This window comes from Daucus carota, chromosome 8 (assembly GCF_001625215.2).
Source record: "Daucus carota subsp. sativus chromosome 8, DH1 v3.0, whole genome shotgun sequence".
Lineage (NCBI taxonomy): Eukaryota > Viridiplantae > Streptophyta > Magnoliopsida > Apiales > Apiaceae > Daucus > Daucus carota.
In genome coordinates, this window is record NC_030388.2 from 31,462,079 (window position 1) to 31,485,975 (window position 23,897).

The 23,897-nt window shown below is 34.0% G+C and overlaps 3 protein-coding genes and 2 long non-coding RNA genes across 6 annotated transcripts; 2 read left to right on the plus strand and 3 right to left on the minus strand.

Annotated features, from left to right (window-relative positions):
- Positions 1-396: 396 nt before the first annotated feature.
- On the minus strand, positions 397-3,430 carry LOC108198565 (putative disease resistance RPP13-like protein 3). The gene has a single exon (XM_017366315.2). It carries the CDS (start codon positions 3,112-3,114, stop codon positions 535-537), a length of 2,580 nt encoding a protein of 859 aa, XP_017221804.2. The 5' UTR covers positions 3,115-3,430; the 3' UTR covers positions 397-534.
- Positions 3,431-5,371: 1,941 nt separating this feature from the next.
- On the plus strand, positions 5,372-8,414 carry LOC135148272 (uncharacterized). Its single transcript, XR_010286254.1, has 2 exons — positions 5,372-5,911; positions 6,107-8,414. It is a non-coding gene; the product is annotated as an uncharacterized LOC135148272 (long non-coding RNA).
- A 346-nt stretch (positions 8,415-8,760) lies between these two features.
- Positions 8,761-12,068, minus strand: LOC108197268 (disease resistance RPP8-like protein 3). Of its 2 annotated transcripts, none has more exons than XM_064083217.1 (2): positions 10,187-12,068; positions 8,761-9,273 (listed from the first exon to the last, which is right to left on the minus strand). In XM_064083217.1, exons 1-2 carry the CDS (start codon positions 11,766-11,768, stop codon positions 8,942-8,944), a joined length of 1,914 nt encoding a protein of 637 aa, XP_063939287.1. In that variant the 5' UTR covers positions 11,769-12,068; the 3' UTR covers positions 8,761-8,941. The 2 variants fall into 2 exon arrangements, with proteins under 2 accessions (XP_063939287.1, XP_017220332.1); XM_017364843.2 differs by having other exon boundaries at positions 8,761-9,240; positions 10,187-12,067.
- A 1,268-nt stretch (positions 12,069-13,336) lies between these two features.
- LOC108197170 (uncharacterized) lies at positions 13,337-14,775 on the plus strand. Its single transcript, XR_001801960.2, has 2 exons — positions 13,337-14,443; positions 14,531-14,775. It is a non-coding gene; the product is annotated as an uncharacterized LOC108197170 (long non-coding RNA).
- Positions 14,776-19,194: 4,419 nt separating this feature from the next.
- LOC108197169 (disease resistance protein RPP13) lies at positions 19,195-22,056 on the minus strand. The gene has a single exon (XM_017364704.2). It carries the CDS (start codon positions 21,981-21,983, stop codon positions 19,383-19,385), a length of 2,601 nt encoding a protein of 866 aa, XP_017220193.2. The 5' UTR covers positions 21,984-22,056; the 3' UTR covers positions 19,195-19,382.
- Between the last annotated feature and the right edge of the window lie 1,841 nt (positions 22,057-23,897).

Consider the following 23,897-nt stretch of genomic DNA (forward strand, 5'->3'; position numbering starts at 1 on the left):
TATTAAAAATAATGGAAATATCGTATATATACAATCAAACATTCACAATAGAAAAAAAAAGTTATCATTTTGAATAATAAATTTAAATAAAATACTGAAACGTCTAAAGTTTCAATACTAAAATTATGTGATTGTTTAAGGTAATTGCTCCATAAAGAAGCTGAGAATGTTAGCTTCTCTCTCACAGCTTCTGCTTCTTTTCCAAACACTTTATTAACTTATTTACTTCTCACTTCTACTCCACTTCTTTACTATAAGCAAGAAGTCACTTCTTTTAAGCTAACTTAAACGGCCCCAATGTAACTAAAGAAAATAATGGAATCTTGATTAACCAAGTATCTGTCCAAATAGTCTAAAGTGGAGAAACAAATTCATTTTAGAATGAGACTTTAATCATCAACAAATAGAATTAAAATTCTTCAAATTAAACAAAAACAAAATACATTCAAATTGAACATAAACAAATTACAAATTTTATGATATTGTAATGTGATGCACGAGTGCCGAGAATCTTCCAGGGCGTTTCTAAGACTTCTAGTTGGTTTGGATCAAGATACGTTCTAGTTGGACTGGAATGCTCCTCAGCTCTCCACACCGAATTGTTCTAAAACTTTCGAGGCAAGGGAGTGCTCTGTCCTCGACTTGCAATTCTTTTAGATCGGTGAAATATCGTAGTCTTAAACTTTGAAGACTTGGAAACGCATTTTTACTGCAAACCATTTTGTTCCCCTCATACACTACATACAAATCAAGAGTCGTAAGATTCCGTAAATTTCCCAAGCTGGGCATTGGATCTTCAGTGAACCTACTATGAGACAGATTTAAATCCTCGACTGAATTTGGCAGAAAACGGAATTCTGATAGTTCTATAACACCCCTTAAAGTTATGCTCTTGAGACGATTCAAAACCGAAAACGGTTTCAATGTTGAAATAACGACATCATGACCACACTCAAATATGAACGTTTGGAGATTTGTTAAATTAGCAATGGATTCAAAAGTGCGACCTCCTCCTCCCTCTCTATCTCTTATATATAATGTACAGAGGTTAGTGAAATTGACGGTATCAATCTTGACCCATTCCCTGAAATCTATACCAGAAAAAGAATGGAGCTTTGTTTGATGGCTACCTATATTCAACCTCTCGCTAATTTCAATGAATAAATCGTACAAATGCCTCAGCTCAGGCAGCTCCCACATCTCTTTGGGAACTGTGTAGTAACAATCATGGTGCCCACCCCATAAAGATCGTAACTTTTTCAGCTTGCCTATACTTGCTGGCACTGCTATTGTTCTCCTGACGGTACCCATTAAGCCTAAAAACTTTAAAAGAACCAGTTCCCCTAATTCTTCTGGTACACTCTTTGATGCTACACACGACATATCTAGCACTGTGAGATTTTTAAATCCAGTGTACATCAACTTTATTTCTTTTAATTCCACTTTAAATCTATAACCTGCCAACATTAGGGAATGCAAATATAAAGCATCAAATCTACGCTGCTCAAGTAATTTAAGGTACTCACCAATTTCATCGTAAATAGCATGACGCCGTTGTCCTTCCAATAAATGGATGAGATTTGGTTGGTGTTTACTTGAATCAAAAATAACCAACAACTTCTGCTCCTTTGCTTTTTTTATGGCAAGTTCACGCACAAGATCATGGACCCGGCATGTGACAATTTTCCCATTCAATTGCCAATACTCAATCTGAATCAAGTTGCGATTAATTAGCTCGTTCAGACAATCCTCGGCCAAATCCTCCATGAGTACTCCATCTCCTTCTTCATCTTCTGATATGAATTCCTCTGCAATCCATAAGTGCTTCAAAGGTTCGACGAAAATGATTTTATCTTCTGGATATCTTGCAAGGTAGAGAAAACAATCTCTCAATTGGGGAGACAAGTCTTTATAACTCAAGCTTAGTATTTCTACAATATCCACAGAGTCATCTGTCAAGTTTCTCCAGATAAGCTCCTTCACCTTTGACCAATAGTCGTAGCTCTTGTTGTGGAATAAAAGGCCACCCAGTATCACAATTGCAAGTGGTAAACCTCCACATTTACCAACCATCTCCCTTCCCAAGTTCTCCAAATTCTGGTTTGGTTCTGCTATCTTGCAGAACAATTCCCAGCTTTCCTCTTCCCTCAAAAGACGAAGTGGATAGGCTAAACCATTCTTGATATCCACAGTCTCTGCGACTTTCTTGTTTCTTGTGGTAATGATGATCCTACTACCGTTGTCCTGGTTTGGAAATGCGATCTTGATCTGGTTCCAAGCGTTTATATCCCATATATCATCAATAAGTACCAAATAGCAACCTTCATTCTGGAGTAACTGTGGTAGGTATTGTAGCAAGTCACGCTCATCCATGTTTGACATATATTGTTCGTGCTCAGGTCCTTTGAAAGACTTTATTATCCTCTTAAGGACATCTTTGATAGTATATTCGTTGGAGACACAAACTTTAGCACGGGTGCCAAAATGTCTCAACTCGTTAGAGTTGTACAACTTGGTGGCAAGTGAAGTCTTGCCCAACCCCCCCATTTCGTGAATGGAAATGATTTTAAGGGGCGGATCCTCGTTATTAAGTTCTGTCATCAACTTGTCAACATCCTCCCTAAAGCCAACTACATCCACCTTGTTATCAATGGCGCTTGCTCTTATCAAGGTTCTCTCTTTTTGTTTCACGTCTGGGCCGGCTAAAATATTGTCGATCCCATACTCGAGTCTCCTCTCCTTGATGACACCGATCCTTTTCTTGAGTGACTCGATATCATTGCCAATGTCATAAAGCTGAGCTTCTTTCTTGCAGATGCAAATACAGTTGAGAAATGTATGCATATGACCTTGACCTTGTTCCAGACTGGCTTGTCCATCCTGAAACCTCCTCAGGATATCCACAGCATCATTGGCAACATCTCTGACAGTGCTTAGCCATAGACGGATTTCATCTTCTTGCCTTGATTCTACACGTTTTACAGAAGCCTGGAGGAAGCCCAGTTCTTCTTTGAGCCACCTTATATCATCTCTAACCCCTATTCGTATGTTAACCTGGTGCACAAGAAAATCACCAAGCTTTTCAACTGCAAAAGATATCACAGCATCAGCCATACTTTCTTACGAAGTAAAAATGAAAGGAAGTCTGGGAAATACAGGCAAAAGAGTTCAGATTTTCATGTCAGTCTCCAAAGTATACTTTATATGTAAACCGGGTTGAGTAAGTTGTCAAGTGGTGCGTTTGTTTTTACTGGATTCGGCCAAGGGTTAAACCGGAAATCTGCACGAAGAATCAAGCATGAATAATGTCTTTTCTTTTTTGTTTTTTTTTAGCAATGATTAAGCTTGCTTTGCTACTTTTTTGTTCGTAGTGGGAGAGAATATGAGACCTTTGTTTTCTTTTGCTTTTGTAGATGCCCCGAATAATTAAAGGGAAAAGTTTTAGTATAATTGTGGGTTTTATGAGTTATCCCTGTCAAATACAGGCGAAGAGTTCCGACTTTCATGTCAGTCTCCAAGTATACTTTATATTAAAAAATACCAAAAATAAATATTTAATACTTTATATTAAATAACTGTAGAAATTTATTACAGTAAAGTCTTCACAATATCTGTTTTCTTACTGAATTTTCTTTAATTCATACTTTACATATTTTCTATTGATATATTTATTTTGACCATTCAATAAATCATTTAATACTCATATTTATTGTAAAATGCGGGAATTGGATTTAATCGGTGAAGTCACGGAACAAGGAATAATCGGAGAGTAATTGGATTGTATTGAATGATTAATTGTATAATCATTATTTAATCAGTTTGATGAGTTTCAAAACATGGATTAATCGAGATTAATCACGAATTGAATGCTATAGTATTTTAAAAAATTATATATTTCCTATAATTTTGAAATATTTTCCTCTTAAACTAACGAATTTTAATTGATTGTAACAAATTGTTTTTGTATAATTTTATGAATCTGAAAAATGTATGTCATTTAGTTATATATATAATTTAAGAATTTATTATAACTTATTTATATAAATATGATATTTGTAATTTGTTTATATCTATTATTTATATACTAATAGTAATATGTATTGATCGATCATCAATACATTTAAATTGTTATGACGGCTGGTTAATTTTTTGAGAAGAACATATATGAAATTGTCTATATATCATAAATAAATAAGTTCTAAAAAGTCAAGAATATGTTGTTCATTATCTTTCAGAAACACCAATTTTTTTTCATTCTTTTATTTAAATTATATAAATATCTTTGTATAATTTTTAGATATTTCCATTCTCTTATATGGTAAATATGTTACTCCCCCGTCCCACCAAGTTGTTTACATTGGGTTTGGACAAGGAGGTTAAGAAATACGTATAAAGTAGTGGAAAAATGAGAGAAAAGTGAGTGGGGTGGTGGGACCCATTGATTTTTAATATATGAAAAGGAGACTGGAGTAAAGCAGTGTGAAAGGAGAAGAAAAGTGGAAAAATGACGGGATTCGTTAACTATTTTAGAAAAGTTTTGTAATATAAAAAAATGAGTGGGACATCCAAGAAAAGAAACCGTAAAGAATCTGGTGGGACAGAGAGAGTAATTATTAATGGAAACTTGGTCCTACTTGTTCCATTATTGAAATGTGAAAGGAATAAAGATGATGAATTGAGTATTTTCTTTCACAGGAGATGCACATGGGAGATGTCCGGAGTATGATAAGATGCACATAGCGACGAAGTGACTGATGAGTGATCACGGGAAAGAACACGAAAATACAAACGACTGGATGAGATATTTTTGACGAGATTTTGCCGTGCTCCTTTATTAAAATCGAAATTTATGGGGGATTTTTGGTTTTATTTTAATAATTATTTATTATTAATGTGTGAAAGTGATTTTAAATTTCTATTTTTATTTAAAAATTATTTACAGCTTATTAGAAATAAAAATTATTAATATATTAATAAAATATTATAAATCATCTTTTGATCTCATTTATTAAGCTTAGTATTATAAAATATTAAGCTTGCTTTGCTACTTTTTTATTCGTAGTGGGAGAGAATACGAGACCTTTGTTTTCTTTTGCTTTTGTAGATGCCCCAAATAATTAAAGGGAAAGTTACAGTATAATTGTGGATTTTATGAGTTATCCATGGGAGTGAGAAGTAAATAAGTTCATAAAGTGTTTGGAAAAAAAAAAAAGAAACGGTGTGAGAGAGAAGCTAGCATTCTCAGCTTCTTAAAAGTGCTTCCACTTCTTTACACAAAGAGTCAAGAGAAGCAGAAGTAAGAAGCAGCTTCTTAAAAGTGCTTCCACTTCTTTACACAGACCCTCCATAAATTTTAAAGGAACAAAGAGAAGAAGGCTCAAAATTTTGTACTGTAACCCATCTAATCTGGTCCCAAAGAAAAGAGAAACTGAGCCGTGAGAAACAGACACATTTTTATCAGCCTTAAAGCAACATCTCTTCTGAACAGGATTGCAGAAATGGCAAAGGTAATGTAAAAGTTAGAGTTTTGATATCACCAAAACTCACGAGGACCCCAAATGACATTTTCTAGAAAGCAATGACTTCCCAAGAATCTTAACGAAACTCCGCAGAACCACGATTTGGGTAGAAAGTTTGCCTGTCATTTCTACAAGCAACTAAATATGACAGGATCACACTCGACATTAAGAGCGTTAAATTATAAAAATCTTGGAAAAATAAAATCAAAACCTCTGACTTCTTTTGTCTATAAGGACCTGCCTCACTAAAGCAGCACATCTGTCATAATAATCTGAAAATATGCTCAACTGCAATTGAAAAGAATTGTCCAAATATTGTAATTAGGCTTCAGAAAGCCCCATGTATCGAGTACTTTCTGGGAAGCTTAGTTCGTTTAGTGTTATACTGCAATGTGAGTATCTGCAATGTTGAATCTGTGTGTCGTATTCCCTCTACTGAACACTAACTGAACCATATGATAGTTCATGTTTGTATCTTGTTCAAAGTTGATTATCAATTTGTATGATTCAACTTACTTTTTGCTTCTTTTTTATAGTAATCGTATGATTCTTTTTCCATTAACTTGTGTATCATGTGCCGAAAGCAGGACGAATGAAGTCCAAAGCTCCCGAATCATAATCATTGAGGGAATGAATCTGTTGCTGAGTGAAATTCGCGTTAAATACTGGATATTCAGAGTATCTGTCACAGCCTTGATGGTGGATTTATTTGGATTTAAGAAAGTTTTAGTGACATTCAATGAGCAGGGCAAGCATCTGTGAAATTATCCTCCTTATATCTGCAATTGCTTTTCAAGGACCTCTCTATAATCGTCTCCGTCTCCGGGCGCTTTATCAAGAAGGTATATGAGTTTATTAAGCTAAGTGACAATTATCTAAGGTTCTTGTATAAACCAGTTCAAAAAAAGTTGCAGCTTAGAAGAATATATTGTTCCTTGAACAGAACTAAACCAAGCTGCAACAATAATAACAGCTTGCAATTCTATTTATTCACCTCATAGAGTTACACAGTGGTCATTATTACGAAACATTTCAATTCATCTAACAAATCTGAGAAATTGTAATGAAGCTAAACAATCTTTTAAAGGGCAAAAAAAGACCAAATCTTAAAGGAAACCTTCTAGAGCGGAAAAACATCTACTATACACTATAAGATATTATTAATTTTATCTTGAATCATCTTAGTAACAGGCTTCGACGCCCTACAAGAAAGTCACAAACCATGTTTCCCTGGCCCTTTAACGTGGCAGTCGAAAAGGATTTGTCCCTTGAGGCTTTAATGTAAGGTTCAAAATATTAATCCTGTTAGGTGATCTACTTCCTTAAGGATTTAAGTTCAAATCTTAACATTTATGCTGTCACTCTTAAGCAGAAGCAAATCTGCACAACATTTAAGACATCTGCAAAAGTATTACTAGGCATTTGTAGAGATTAATGGCATTATTTTCCACGATCTTGCAATATTACATAAGAGCAAGTCCAATAGGTTACCTAAACTTGCTCCTAAACTCACATTTAGGTAATGAACTAAAAAAATGCACTCCAACACTCTCCTAGTGGTTACTTAAATCACCAGCACAACCTCAAATCTCCTAGCCATTACCTATTTATAAGTAATCACTAGCCATTACCTATTTAATATTTATGAATAAAATAATCAATCTCTCTCCTTCTTTCTTTGTCTTTTTCCTCTCTTCTCCTTTCTCTCTCTCAAATTTATTACTAAAATAATCTTAGGAGAACAAATATAAGGATTGCTATTGGAGTTGACACTAAAAATAGATTACATAAATCACTAAGACTCGCTAGGATTCATTATTTTATATTATTAATAGGTAATGAGATAAGTAACCTATTGGACTTGCTCTAACTAGTAAAAAAGAACTTTAGCTACAACCAGAGAAGTGCCATTTTCAATTTTTTATTGTCTAATAGTAACTCTGTTTTTTATGGAGGAAACATCACATACAATGTTAAAGCTAGTTTCTGTAAAGTAATCTAAGGATCGCAAGATCATAACACAACTGAATCCGCAAGGCTGAAAGTTCCAGGTTTACATCAATATTATTGCAGAAGACCAACTGCCCTATAAGCTGTTATTCATAATATGGATCCAAAGATGGGTTAGTTTGAAGCCTTCCATAATTCATAATATCATCACTCACCCGAAAACACCAAAAATTTACTCAACTCGTGTGAACTTCTAGGCATGGCTAGTAAAAAGAGCTCAAATCACAATTTTTATGTCATATGTCTGTTTATATAACATACATAAAGATGAAGAACTTAGAAGCCTTTGGGGAGTGGTAGCAGAACGCCAGAACATGAACTTAAAATGTTACAAGTGTTTGGTAAAAAAAAAAAAACTCAAAATCTCTAACGGTAAATATTACTCCTTCCCACTCATTTTGTCTAACTTAGAAATACACCGTATATTCACTAACATTAAATTAGCCGATAATTATTAAAAAAATTATATTGCTTTTCATATATATTAACTTAGTTTATATTGAATTTGCCATATTTACTAAACATGATAATTTTGGATCACGTACAGTAGAAAATGAGGGATTCAAACAAACAATAAAAAAAAAAAATCAGTTAGAGCATCTCCAACCCTCACAAGCCCTTAGGTAAAAGTCCACGTGGCTTTTCAAAATTAAATTTTATAGCCAATGTTCACAAAAACTGGAACTCCAGCCCCAGCAACCCCTTGTGTATAATTATAGTCATCCCACTATGGATGGCTATATTTGTCGATCCGCTACCAATCGGTAGCGAATTCCACGTCATCTCCAGCAATTTATTTTTCTACTTTCCACTGATTACATATTATTTATTACCATATTAAACTGAAATATTCTATTTATTATAATCTAAATATTAATAACATGCTATTTTTAAATTATAACCAACCAATATAGTCAATACCATTGAAGCACAATGTCTTACCGGTTCGGCAAATTTTACATAATGTCTTAAAGATCCAATTTAGCCAACGATTGTAACCAACGTCATTAGAGATACTCTTAACATTAGTAATTATTTATTTATTTACATTAGTGTAAATATCAAATACATACAATCAAACATTCATTCAATAAAAAATAAAGTTATCATTTTGAATAATAAATTTAAATAAAATACAGAAATGTCTAAAATTTCAATATTAAATTATGTGATTGTTAACTAAAAAAAAAATAATAGAATCTAGATTAATGAAATATCTGTCCAGATAGTCTAAGTGGAGAAACGGATTTATTGTAGAAAGGAAACATTACTCATCATAAAATAGAATTAAAATTCTTCAAATTAAACAAAAACAAAATACATTCAAATTGAACAGAAACAAATTACAAATTTTATGATAATATGATGTGATGCACGAGTGCCGAGAATCTTCCAGGTTGTTTCCAAGACTTCTAGTTGGTTTGGATCAAGATACGTTCTAGTTGGACGGGAATGTTCTTCAGCTCTTCACACTTCTTTATTCTGAAACTTTTGAGGCATGGGAGTGCTCCATCCTCGACTTGCAATTCTTTCAGATTAGTGAATTTTTGTAGTCTTAAGACTTGAAGACTTGGAAACGAATTTTTACTGCAAACCATTATATCCCCTCCGTACACTTGATGCAAATCAAGAGTCGTAAGATTCCGTAAATTTCCCAGGCTGGGCATTGGATCTTCAGTGAACCCACTCTCAGATAGAGCTAAATCCTCGACTGAATCCGGAAGAAAACAGAATTCTGATAGTTCTATAACACCTTTTAAAGTTATGCTCTTGAGACGATTCAAAACCAAAAACGGTTTCAATGTTGAAATAACGACATCATTATACCTTTTAAATATGAACGTTTGGAGATTTGTTAAATTAGCAATGGATTCAAAAGTGCCACCTCCTCCTCCCACTCTATCTCTTATATATAATGTACGGAGGTTAGTTAAATTGACGGTATCAATCTTGACCCATTCCTCGAAAATTATACCATAAAAAGAATGGAGTTTTGTTTGATGGCTACCTATATTCAACCTCCCGCTAATTTTAATCAATATAAGATACAGGTGCCTCAGCTCAGGCAGCTCCCATATCTCTCTGGGAACTGTGTGGGAACAACCAAGGGGCCCACCCCATAAACTTTGTACTCCCTCTGTCCCAGTCAATTGTATACGTTTCTTTTTCACTGCTCGACACGCTTTTTAAGGCTCTTATAAAACATAATTCCACAACTTATTTTTAAGATTTTCTTTTTTTGTATAAAAATATAAATGTTATACTTTTATACAAAAAAAGAAAATCTTAAAAATAATTTACAGAACTATACTATATTGAAGCATTAAAGTCCGTGCCGCGCCCCCGTCCCCCAATGTATACTATTGACTGGGACGGAGGGAGTAACTTTTTCAGCTTGCCTATAGTTGCCGGCACTGCTACTGTTTTCCTGACGCTACCCATTAAGCCTAAAAACTTTAAAAGAACCAGTTCCCCTAATCCTTCTGGTACCCTCTCTGATTCTACCCTCGACATATCAAGCACCGTAAGATTTTTAAATCTGGTGTATATCAACTTCATTTCTTTTAATTCCACTTTAACTTTATAACCTTCCACCACTAAGGAATGCAAATATAAAGCATCAAATCTACGTTGCTCAAGTAATTTCAAGTACTCACCAATTTCATCGTAGATAGCATGACGCCGTTGTCCTTCCAATAAATGGGTGAGATTTGGTTGGTGTTTACTTGAATCTGAAATAACCAAATTCTTCTGCTCCTTTGCTTTTCTTATGGCAAGTTCACGGACAAGATCATGGACCTGGCATGCCAAAACTTTCCCATTCAATTGCGAATAATTAATCTGAATTAAGTTGCGATTAATCAGCTCGTTCAGACAATCCTCGGCCAAATCCTCCATGAGTACTCCATCTCCTTCTTCATCTTCTGATATGAATTCCTCTGCAATCCATAAATGCTTCAAACGTTCGACATCAATAATTTCGTCTTCTGGGAATCGTGCAAGGTACAGAAAACAATCTCTCATTTGGTGAGACAAGTCTTTATAACTCAAGCTGAGTATTTCTACAATATCCACCGAGTCATCCCTCAAGTTTCTCCAGATATGCTCCTTCACCTTTAACCAATAGTCTTTGCTCTTGTTGTGCAATAAAAGGCCGCCCAGTATCACAATTGCAAGTGGTAAACCTCCACATTTACCAACCATCTCCCTTCCCAACTTCTCCAGATTGTGGGTTGGTTCTGCTGTCTTGCAGAATAATTCCCAGCTTTCCTCTTCCCTCAACAAACGAAGTTGATAGGCTAAACAATTCTTATCCACAGTCTCTGCGACTTTCTTGTTTCTGGTAGTTATCATGATCCTACTACCGTTGTCCTGGTTTGGAAATGCGATCTTGATCTGGTTCCAAGCTTTTATATCCCATATATCATCAATAAGTACCAAATAGCAACCTTGATTCTCGAGTAACTGTTGTAGGTATTGCCGCAAGTCATGCTCATCCATGTTTGACATATATTCTTCGTGCTGAGGTCCCTTGAAAGACTTTATTATCCTCTTAAGGACATCTTTGATGGTATATTCGTTGGAGACGCAAACTTTAGCACGGGTGCCAAAATGTCTCAACTCGTTAGAGTTGTACAACTTGAGGGCAAGTGAAGTCTTGCCTAATCCCCCCATTCCGTGAATAGAAATGATTTTAAGGGGAGGATCCTTGCTATTAAGTTCTTTCATCAAATTCTGAATATCGTCCTTGAAACCAACCACATCCACATGGGTATCAATGGCGCTTGCTCTTATGAAGGTTCTCTCTTTCTGTTTCAGGTCTGGACCGGCTAAAATAGTGTTGATCCCATACTCAAGGCGCCTCTCCTTGATCACACCGATCCTTTTCTTGAGTGACTCGATATCATTGCCAATGTCGTAAAGCTGAGCTTCTTTCTTGCAGATGCAGATACAGTTGAGAAATCTGTCCATATGACCTTGTTCCAGACTGGCTTGTCCATCCTGAAACGTCTTCAGGATATCCACAGCTTCATTGGCAACGTCTCTGACATTGTTTAGCCATAGACGGATGAGTTTCTCTTCTTGCCTTGATTCTGCAAGTTCTACGGTAGCCTGGAGGAGGCCCAATTCTTCTTTGAGCCATCTTATATCATCTCTAACTCCTATTCGTATGTTAACCTGGTGCACAAGAAAATCACCAAGCTTTTCAATTGCAAAAGATATTACAGCATCAGCCATACTTTTCTACCAAGTCAAAAAGAAAGGAAAGCTGGGAAATATTTGCAAAAGACTTTGGTAGGAGATCACTGAGGGAGAAAGAGTACTTCAAAGTGAAACTTATCATTAAAATTCATTAATTGCTACAATTGCTGCTGATTTGCTGGACCTCATACCCTGCGAATTAATCTGGGTTGCATCATGCATTATTGTTAGTTTAGACTTTTACTTATCAAATAATAGAATTAAATATAAATCTATAATTATATTTTCTTTCGCATGGAGTCATCAGGGAGTTTTTTAAGATTCCCATGGAGATGAAAGTGACTGATAAGCGAACAAATAGAGAAAAATACAGACGACCTTGCGCATTATTCTTGCTAGACCTACCGGAGGAATAACGTGGCCCAACTCGTCATCCTATTATTATACTTACCTTGACCCTTATACGGCTGTAGAGAAAAGGCTCTGTATATCACAAAACCTACACGTAATGTCCAAAATAGCAGAGCTCGGAGAAATGATTCAAAATACTATTTATTAATGTCAGATAATCTATCATTTCGATTTTTGAAATAAAATACTAGATCATGTTGTATTTAGGTATGAATGTCATATTTGAGGTGCAACCGTTGAAAGCATTTGGCAAGAACTTAATCAAGCTCAAACTATCTGACTAATGTCAATATACTTTAGACAATTTATCAGCATGGATTGAAATAAAGACGAGAACTATACCAGTAATCATTACCACTAATCATTATCACGAAGCTTACAATTATGATTGAACCTCGAGGAGGAGGATCATCGTATAGTTTGGCCGCAAAAGTCTGGGGAGTCTGATCACCGTTGTGCAACGACGCTTGGAACGTCAGATAGTACAAAAACTCATGAGAAAACGATCTCATTTCCTTTGATGACAACATTGGTATACTTCTTGTTTCCCTGCACGAGGAACGCTTAATGAAAAATACAAGAAATAAACAAGGACAGTGGAAAAATGGAAAATGTTTCATACACAAAATCAGATACAAAATTTTTCATAAAATAATACGTGTTAAGTTTTGATCGGAATGAGCTCCTTGTATATGTGTTAATAGCAACAACTAAAACATCTAATCTCTAACTGTTATGTTTTGTATCCAATTTTGTGTGTGTACTCTGTAGCACTACTTCGGAAAAATTGACGTATTGACAAACCTCTGTGTTACGATAAAGCTGAGTGGCCTCATTTTGTAGAGTAATGATGCCACAAACCTTACGAGACATGGACGAATAGTCTCCAACCTGAGAACCATGACACGAGAAAATTAAGATAATGAGATTAACGCGAACAAAAACAGTTAGAAGGTTCCGGACAAAACAAATAAACCAAAATTGCATATTACAATAAAATTCAATACGACAAGTAAAGATGCAATATTTACGAGGTGTATTCGATTGGGATTTTAAGGATTGTTTGTGGTATATGGAATTTTAATGGATTGTATGTGATTTTGATTTTGTGCGGATTCTTGATCAAATGTCGCAGAGTTGATAAGATTTAAGTACAATACTTCAAAATCCCATTGATTTTGGTGGGATTCAAAAAACTTAAAATACACCGAAGAATGCTGGCAAAAAAAATATATATATACCGAAGAATGCCACAAAATCCATCATTTTATGAAATCCAAAAAAATCAATCAGCATTTGAATACCATCAAATTTTAATGGATTTTAAACAATCCAATTGAATACCATCGGATTTTAAAACATAATTTAAAATCCCAATTGAATAACACCGGATTTTGTAGCATAATTTAAAATACCAATTGAATACTTCAAAATTTTAATGGATTTCAAACAATCCCAATCAAATACCCTCAGATTTCGTTAATATAAAAAAATATTTAAAATCTCAATCCAATAAACCTTTCTCTTCGGCATCGTCTTTTTATTATTTGCAATTGCTTTCCAAGGACCTCTTTGTACAGTTAAACCTCTTTAAAGTAATACCCCTCGGACCGGGGAAAAATATTACTTTACCGAATTTATTATTTTATCGATATAATAATATTTTATTACTTTATCGATAAAGTAATATTTTATTATTTTACCGAATTTTTATATGTTTACAAATTACAATTCATTATTTTTAAAAATAAGAATCAGTCACATACAATAATTAATCATATGTGAAAACTAAATTCATGCATGCACTGAATAGAGTATACATGTACTGTAACATGTGCAGTGTACGTATTGTACATCATCCCAAGCGTGTCATCAAAGGAAGCACTTCAAGCAATCAACACTTTAAACAATTAGTTCTTACAACATGAGCAAAACATACCGGGAGTTATTTATGCTTGACATAAAGTCAAGGATGTGGTTAATTTTGGCCTTGGTGGAAGGAAGAAACAAGCTACTGTAGGATTCATATTTTAAAAAGAACCGAAATTTGTAATTCATATACATTATATATATATATATATATATATATATATATATATATAATTCATGAATTATTACTTTACATATTACCCGGGCCTTTAATGAATTTCTAAATTTTTATTATCTTATGCTTTTAGCGAAAATATTACTTTACAACATTGGCCCAAGTTGGGACCGACAAAATTTATTACTTAAGCGAGGTTATTACTTTATCGGATATTACTTAATCGAGATTTAACTGTATTCGTCTTATCAAGCAGGTAAATGGGTGTAAACATTTGACGTAATTAGAAAATATATCATGTACAAAGACTTTTATAATCAAATAAGCGCATTCCTATTTTCAGTAGAATATCATCTCTGCCCATTCATTTGAAAGCGGCGATTACCAATGGTTCTTGTTTAAACCAGTTCAAAGAAATTTGCAGCTTGTTTGGTGATGCGGCGAAGATGTTCGATAAAATGCCTGCATGAAGACTGTTTTCAGTTGGTGAGTTTACTTGACAATATTTGTTTTCTTGGATCGCTACTTAAGAATTTTTATGCTTGTAACCATTGGGTATTTTGAAGTGCTTGCCATGTATTCGTTTTATTGTGTTTTTTATGTGTTTGATCTAATGCTGGTTAAGACTAGTGGTATATGGAAATCGATCTTGGAAGCTAGAAATTGCACCGAGTTTGGGCTACCTTAAGAATACTCTTTTAAGTAATTGATTTAGGAATTCGGGTTAGGAAGGCTCGAGTTATGGAACCTAATGTTTTGAGATCATCGAGAATGAAGCTTAACTTGTAGTTAGACAAGTTGTCGTGATTCTTGATCTCTGATATCTCTTCCAATCTATTTACTCAAATCTGCTCCATTTCTAATCTTTCCTTCTCGCTTCTTCTACCTTTACGACTAATCATCTTCTTTATTTGGTCTACAACTACTATCACTTTTTCACTGGCATCTAAACATCAAGCCATTATATTCAAGATAAAAGTTCCCACTCTTTAATTTGAGGGTAGTTTGAGGAGTGTTAAGCGATAAGATAAAAGGGTACTATGGTCTTTCTATCCGGAACATTTGTTTTTACTAGAATTTAGTATTGTTTGTAACCTTCTATACATATAAGAAGACAAGTAAAAAGAGATGTAGTCAATCAATTCCTCTTCTTTCTTGTTGTATTGCTCTTTAAGTTTACAATTATGGTTCTTACCATCACTAATTTATAAAATCATCAAAAGATTATATTGTTCCTTGAACAGAACTAATCCAAGCTCCAATAAAAATAGCAGCTTGAAATTCTATTTATTCACCACATAGAGTTATACAATGGTCATTTATAATGAAACAATTCATTTATCTAACAACCCTGATCCTTTGTATTGAAGCTAAACAATCTTTCAAACTCAAAACCAAGTATTAGAGAAAACCTTCTATAGTGGACAGACATCTACTACACATTATAAGATTATAATAAATTTATCTTGAGTCATCTTAGTAACAGGCTTCGACACTTTACAACACTCTGCAAAATGTCACAAACCATGTTTCCTTGGGCCTTTAACATGGCAGCCAAAAAGAATTTATCCCTAAAGGCTTAATGTAAGGTTCAGAATATTAATCCTTTTAGGCAGTCTACTTCCCTAAGGATTTAAATTCAAATCTTAACATTTGTGCAGTCAATTTTAGGCAGAAGCAAATCTACACAACATTTAAGACATCTGCAAAAATATTACCAGGCATCTGCAGAATTAATGGCATTACCTTCCGTGATCTTGCAATATTACATAACTAGCACAAGCGAACTTTAGCTGGAAGTCTACAACCAGAGAAGTGGCATTTTCATTTTTTTATCGTCTAATAGTGGCTCCGTGTAATTTGGAATTTGGAGGAAACATCACATACAATGTTAAAACTAGTTTGAGTAAAGTAATCTAAGGATCGCACCAAAATTTTAATGCAACTGAATCTGCAAGGCTGAAGGTTCCAAGTTTACATCAGTATTATTGCAGAAGACTAACCGATTGACTGATTGTAAGCTGTTATCTAATATGAATCCCATGATAGTTAGTTTGAAGCCTACGAGCCCAAATCACAAAATTTATATGATATATTAGTTTATATAGCGTGCTTAAAGATTCAAAAGTCTTCGGTGATTGGGAGGAGAACTTGAGCTTAAAATGTTACAAGAGTTTGGCAAGAAAACAAACTATAGATAGAAGCTAGTACATATTACACTCTCCAACTCATTTTATCATAAGTTTTATATTAATCTTTTATTCACTCGCAGTAAATTAGGTGATAATTTTTTTTTTAAAAGTATATTATCTTTTAATTAATATTTAATTTATCATACTAGATTTGATAATTTTGGAAAAATTTACAATAGAAAATGATACTTTCACGCAAATAATTAAAAAAAACAAATCAATATTCAAAACTTGCAATTATTTTTCATATTAATAATAATGTCATATACATGCAGAAATCATTAATAGAAAATAAAGATATTACTTTGCATAAAAAAGTTAAATGACATATGGAAATGTCCAAAAATTCAATATTAAATATATAACTAAACAATATAGTTATTCCATTTAACGTATATGAAGAAAATAATGAAATTAGATAGAAAAGAAAGTATACTTTATAAACAAAAGACAAGGCTAAACTTTAATCATCATAAAACGGAATTAAAATACTTCAAATTAAACAGAAACAAATTACGAATTATTTAGAACAAAATTAAAGAAAACCCCCAAAATGAAACCGCAAATGACTTGAAGGGTTCCCATCAAACTGAAAAATATAAGTTGAGATGCACCGAGTGCAGAGAATCTTTTAGGACTGCTTTGAAGACTTCCACTTGGCCTAATTCAAGAAATGTTTTAGTTGGACAAGAAATTTCATTACTTGGCCTAAGAGAACCTTGAGACGATTTAAAGATGAAAGTGATTTCATTGTTGGAATAACGGCACCAGGATTTAACCAAAATCTGAATGTCTGGAGATTTGTTAAATTAGTTATGGAATTCAACGAGTAACCTACTCCTCCTCCTTCATCTTCTTTCGCAGCTAGATTTTTTTTATAGATAATGCACGGAGGTTAGCGAAATTGATAGTATCAATCTTGACCCATTCCTTGAAATCTATACCAGCCAAAGAATGGAGTTTTGTTTGGCGGCTATCAATTTTCAACCTCCCGCTAATTTTAGTGAATAAATAATACAAATTTTAGTGAATAAATAATACAGATGCCTCAACTCAGGCGGCACCCATATCTCTCTGGAAAAAGCTTGCCTATACTTGTTGGCAAGAAAACAAGCTCAAACTCTCAAAACAACAAAGAAGCCGGTAGAAGGATCCCCTCCCACTCATTTTGTCTAACTCACAATATCAATCATGCAGAATTCTTAGTTAAAAATCATTAATAAATATTATAAATAAAAAATATAAAGATTATGTAAAAAAAAACAACTCCAAAGCTACAATTTTCTTAATTTATAAATATAGTCAACCTTCAAATGTTGGCTATAATTGTCGAGCCTCTGTAAACCTGTACAAAATTTGAAAGAAAATTTCACATCATTTATTATCATATTAAAGTAAGGGATTTTTTCATATGTACCCATATTCAAAAGAATTTTTGCAAAAATACTGTTATTTTTCTAAACAAATTGCAAAAATACTATCTTTCGAAAAAAAATTGCAAAAATACGGTGGTTGCATCTGCAACCATATCTGTAACTCCTAGCAACCTTATATGCAACCACAAATGCAATTTTGAAAAAATCCGCTAAAAATTATATTTAATTGCAAAAAAAGTTGCACTTGGTTGCAAATGGAGTGCCCCTACGGGGCCAATATTAATATAACAAAAGCAACTACAAAATCAACTCAAAACAATCATTATTCCTAATTTTTAGCCGAAACAACCACAAAATCAACTCAAAACAACCATCATCCCTAATTTTACACACCCAAATACAATCTTTACACACCCACCACTGCTCCATCGTTACCAAGCTGCACCCACACTATACTTCTTACCTCTCCGTAGATCAATTCCTTTACAATCAGTCTTGTTGGTGTTGCCACCACTCTCTACCTCAAATCCAACACAACTGCTCTAATCTTGAATCTAGGAACATGATTTGCTTCGCGATCGAGAGAATTAAGTGTCGTCATCGTGTCGATGAGAGAGAAGGTGCGAGGAGAAAGGAGAGTGGAGAGTGGAGAGAAGAGGGGAAGAAAGCCGATCTTGATGAAAAAGAAAGAAAAATGCAAGAGAGAAGATGTAGATGTGAAGTCTCGTAAGTATGCAAACCTTCTGGTTAAAGTTAAAGAAGAACCGTATATTTGCAATCATTTTAGGTAGGTAGTAGGTCTGCAAATAATATAATAAAAAGCGGTACCGTTGCTAATTTCCCTTAAAGTAATATATTCTATTTATAAAAACCTAAAATATTAATAACATATTATTTTTAAAATATAGCCAATACCACAATGTTTGACATGTCCAACAAATTTAATAAATTTTACGCAATGTCCTACATGTTCAATTTAGCCAACACGAAATGCTCTTAATGCTCTTAGTAATCCACTTTCTATTCACTTACATTAATTAGTTGATAATTATTAATAAATTTTATTACTTTTCAAATATATTAACAAAATTTAAATTCAATTCTTCCAATATGATAATTTTGCAACATGTACGGGAGAAATTGAGGGCTTCAAACAAAATTAAAATTAACAAACATTTAATATTAATATTTAATTAAAAATTTATATTAACAGTTATATCATATACATACAATCAAGCAATAATTCGCTAGAAAAGAAAGATATCACTTTGAATAAAACAATTAAATTAAAAAAAATTGTCTAAAATTTCAATATTAAATTCTCTGATCATTATATGTAATTGTTTCATATAATATAATCGAAGAAAATAATGAAATCTAGATACGGAATAAATTAGTTTATAAACAAAAGACAAGCTTAAACTTTAACAGTCATAAAATGAAATTAAAAATTAAAATACTTCAATTGAAAGGAAACAAATTACAGATTTTTTAGAATAAAATTGAAGAAAAACCCCAAATGAAACTGTAAATTACATAAAGACTTCCGATCAAACTTAAAAATATAAGTAGAGATGCACCCTGACAAAAAAAAAAAGTGATTCTTCTGGGGATGCTTCCAAGACTTTTAGTTGGCCTGAGTCAAGAAACGTTCTAGTTGGACAGGAATCTTCTTCAGCTTCTTACACTCAAGTGCTTGAAAACTTTTGAGGCAAGGGAGTGCTCCGTCCTCAACTTGCAATTCTCTCAGACTGGTGAAATATCTTAGTATTAAAATTTGAAGACTCGAAAATGCATTTTTACCGCAGACCATTTTATTTCCATCGTACACCTCTTCCAACTGAAGAGCCGTAAGATTCGGTAAATTTCCTAAGCAGGGCATTGGATCTTCTGTTAACCCACTACCGTATAGGGTTAAATCCGTGATTGAATCCGGAAGAAAACGTAGTTCTGATAGATCTTCTATAACACCCCATAAGTCGACGCTCTTGAGAAATTTCAAAGATGAAAGTGATTTCATTGTTGGAATAACGGCACCAGGAGGCAACCAAAGTCTGAATGTTTGGAGATTTGTTAAATTAGTTAAGGATTCCAACGAGCAGCTTGCTCCGCCTTCTCCTTCTTCATCTTCTTCTGCGGCTAGATTTTTTTCTATAGATAATGCACGGAGGTTAGCGAAATTGACAGTATCAATCTTGACCCATTCCTTAAAATCTATACCAGACAAAGAATGGAGTTTTGTTTGGCGGCTACCAATCTTCAACCTCCCGCTAATTTTGATGAATAAAAAATACATATGCCTCAACTCAGGCAGCTCCCATATCTCTCTGGGAACTGCGTAGGATGTACTGAACCCACCCCATAAAGATTGTAACTTTTTCAGCTTGCCTATACTTGCTGGCACTGCTATTGTTTTACCTTCACTACCCACGAAGCCTAAGAACTTTAAGAGAACCAAGTCCCCTATTTCTTCTGGTATCCTCTCTGATTCTACACTCGACATATCTAGCACTTTGAGATTTTTAAATCTGGTGTACATCAACTTCATTTCTTTTAATTTCACTCTACCAGTATATTCTTCCAGCAGTAGGGAATGTAAATATAAAGCATCAAATCTACGCTGATCAAGTAATTTCAAGTACTCACCAATTCCATCGGAAATAGCATGACGCCGTTGTCCTTCCAATAAATGGATGAGATTTGGTTGGTGTTTACTTGAATCAAAATTAACCAACAGTTTCTGCTCCTTTGCTTTTTTTATGACAAGTTCACGCACAAGATCATGGACCCGGCATCTTTCAACTTTCTCATTCAATAGCAACGACTCAGTCTGAATCAAGTTGCGATCAATTAGCTCATTTAGACAACCTTCGGCCAAATCCTCCATGAGTTTTCCATCTCCTTCTTCATCTTCTGATATGAATTGCTCTGCAATCCATAAATGCTTCAAACGTTCGACGACAATAATTTGGTCTTCTGGATATCTTGCAAGGTAGAGAAAACAATCTTTCATTTGGGGAGACAAGTCTTTATAACTCAAGCTCAGTATTTCTTCAATATCCACCGAATCATCCCTCAAGTTTCTCCAGATATGCTCCTTCACCTTTGACCAATAGTCGTAGCTCTTGTTTTTCAATAAAAGGCCGCCCAGTATCACAATTGCAAGTGGTAAACCTCGACATTTACCAACCATCTCTCTTCCCAAGTTCTTTAAATTCTGGGTTGGTTGTGCTGTCTTGCAGAACAGTTCCCAGCTTTCCTCTTCCCTCAAAAAACGAAGTTGATAGGCTAAAACATTCTTATCCACAGTCTCTGCGACTTTCTTGTTTCTTGTAGTTATAATGATCCTACTGCCGTTGTTTTTGTTTGGAAAAGCGATCTTGATCTGGTTCCAAGCGTTTATATCCCATATATCATCAATAAGTGCCAAATAGCAACCTTTTTTCTGGAGTAACTTTGGTAAGTACCGAAGCAAGTCATGCTCATCCATGTTTGACATATATTGTTCATGCTCTGGTCCCTTGAAAGACTTTATTATCCTCTTAAGGACATCTTTGATGTTATAGTCGCTGGAGACAGAAACTTTAGCACGGGTGCCAAAATGTTTCAACTCGTTAGAGTTGTACAACTTGGTGGCAAGTGAAGTCTTGCCCAATCCTCCCAGTCCGTGAATGGAAATGATTTTGAGGGCCGGATCCTGGCTATTAAGTTTCTTCATCAACTTCTTAATATCCTCCTTAAAACCAACCACATCCACATGTTTATCAATGGCGCTCGCTCTGATTAAGCTTCTGTCATTTTGTTTCACCTCTGGACCAGCTAAAATATTGTCGATCCCGTACTGGAGTCTCCTCTTATTGATATCTTCGATCCTTTTCTTGAGCGACTCGATATCATTGCCAATGTCATAAAGCTGAGCTTCTTTCTTGCACATGCAGAGACAGTTGAGAAATCTATCCATATGACCTTGTTCCAGACTGGCTTGTCCATCCTGAAACCTCTTCAGGATATCCACAGCATCATTGGCAACATCTTTGACAGTGTTTAGCCATAGACGGACGAGTTTCTCTTCTTGCCTTGATTCTGCCAGTTCTCCAGTAGCCTGGAGGAGGCCCAGTTCTTCTTTGAGCCACCTTATATCATCTCGAACTCCTATTCGTATGTTAACCTGGTGAACAAGAAAATCACCAAGTTTTTCAATTGCAAAAGATATCACAGCATCAGCCATGCTTTAATTTCTATGAAGTCAAGGAAGGCTGGAAATTATAGGCAGAAGAGAAGAGTTCTGGTTTTCATGTTAGACTCCAAGTATTCTCTATTTATAAACAGTTAAACACGCGGCTAATACCATACTCACGGCTCAGATCAATTCATAAAATCCTCAATTTTTTGGTAGAGATTTTAAGACCAACTTGCGCGTCTGAAGTGAAGTGTTTTTTTTAAAAAAATATTTGATGTTTAAAAATTAATAATCAGAAGATTTATCTTTTTTCCATCTTAAGTTACTTAAAAATATTAAAATAACATATGAAAGGGGATGGTGGATTATATAATTTGAATTTTTTATTTGAATTGAACATATGAGAATAAATTATCAATATTCATAAAAATCAAAGAAACTTTTTTATTTTGATTTTAATTTTTAATCTGATACTAATATTTATAATCACTAAAACATTGTTTCTAAATATTTGAATCTTTGACTTGGATTAAATCGTTCGCATATATTGAAGAAAACACATGAGTCATTATACGTAAAAAAAAGTATTTTTATTTAAGTAAAATTTCAGGAAATAATATTTATAATGTACTCTGATAAACCATCGTATTTAACAAAATATTTAAATATGTGTGGAAATAAAGTTTAAGAAATAATTTTGAGATTTCGCAACTAGCTTTGCTCCGCGTCTGACGGGGACGTATCACCTAAATAAATGGCTTATGCTCGTCTCTTACTAGACCCATGGTAAAGTAGTCAACTTCTCATTCTATTATTTGTACTTCTTAAGAAAGAGAATGTCGACATAGAATCTGATTGCCTCATTCAAGCTATTCCAAGTTTTTTCTATAACTTATCCTATTTGGGCAAGGGGGTGGAGAAGTTTGAACAATTTCCAAGTGATGTTCAAAACCAAAATATGATTATTAGGTTTGTTAACTATTTACTGCTCCCTCCGTGCAATGGATTGTATACATTATTTTTTGTCATCCTATAAAGTGTAGTTTCATAATATTTTTTTAAAAATTTCTTTTTCTGAATAAAAATTTGATGTTTAAACTTTTATTCCAAAAAAAAAAAAAATTTAAAAACATTATGTAACTATATTTTATTGGAGCCTCAGAATGCGTGCAAACAGTGAGCGGGTACATCCCATTAGGCCGGAGGGAATAACTGTTTGTAAGAAAAAAAATATATATATATATATATATATATAAAGAGCACTCAATATTTTTTTTGAATCTTTTTCCAAATGATGAATTATTTTGGATCAATTGGGTTTTGGCGTGATTAAATATAAAAACGGTTTTTCTAATGTGTGCCCAACGTCACACAAATAGCACGAACTTTCATGAAAAAAGCTTGTTTTGATTGGTGGAATTGATGTGAATACAGAGGGGGTCATTAACATTTATTACTCATCCACCAATCAAAAGCTAGTATTTTCATGAGAGTTAGTGATTATTGTGTGCCCATAGGCACACCACAGAAAATTCGATATAAAAATTATATTCAACAAGTTACGACGTGAGTTCTGTCGTACCTGTCGATTATTAGAAATGTGAACAGAATCAGCGGGATAAATTGAGTATTTTTTTTCACATGGACATGCCCAAGGAGATGTCGAAAGTCTTTAAGTCTTGTAAGATGTTCATGGAACCCAGTGGGGTGGTGAGCGATTGAAAAGGAGATAAAGCAAAAAATACAAGCGACTCGATGAGATTTTTTCCCCTTAATTAGAGCTACTTGCGCGTTATTCTTTTTAGAACTGTGGGGATTACGTTGTCCAACTTCTCATCCTATTATTATGCTTTCATTGACTCATGAAGTCCTTTTGATTATTTATTTGTGGTGTTTAAAAATAATGATAAAACGATATTTTTTTTTTCATTTTAAATTAGAGTAGTGCTAGGTATATATAAT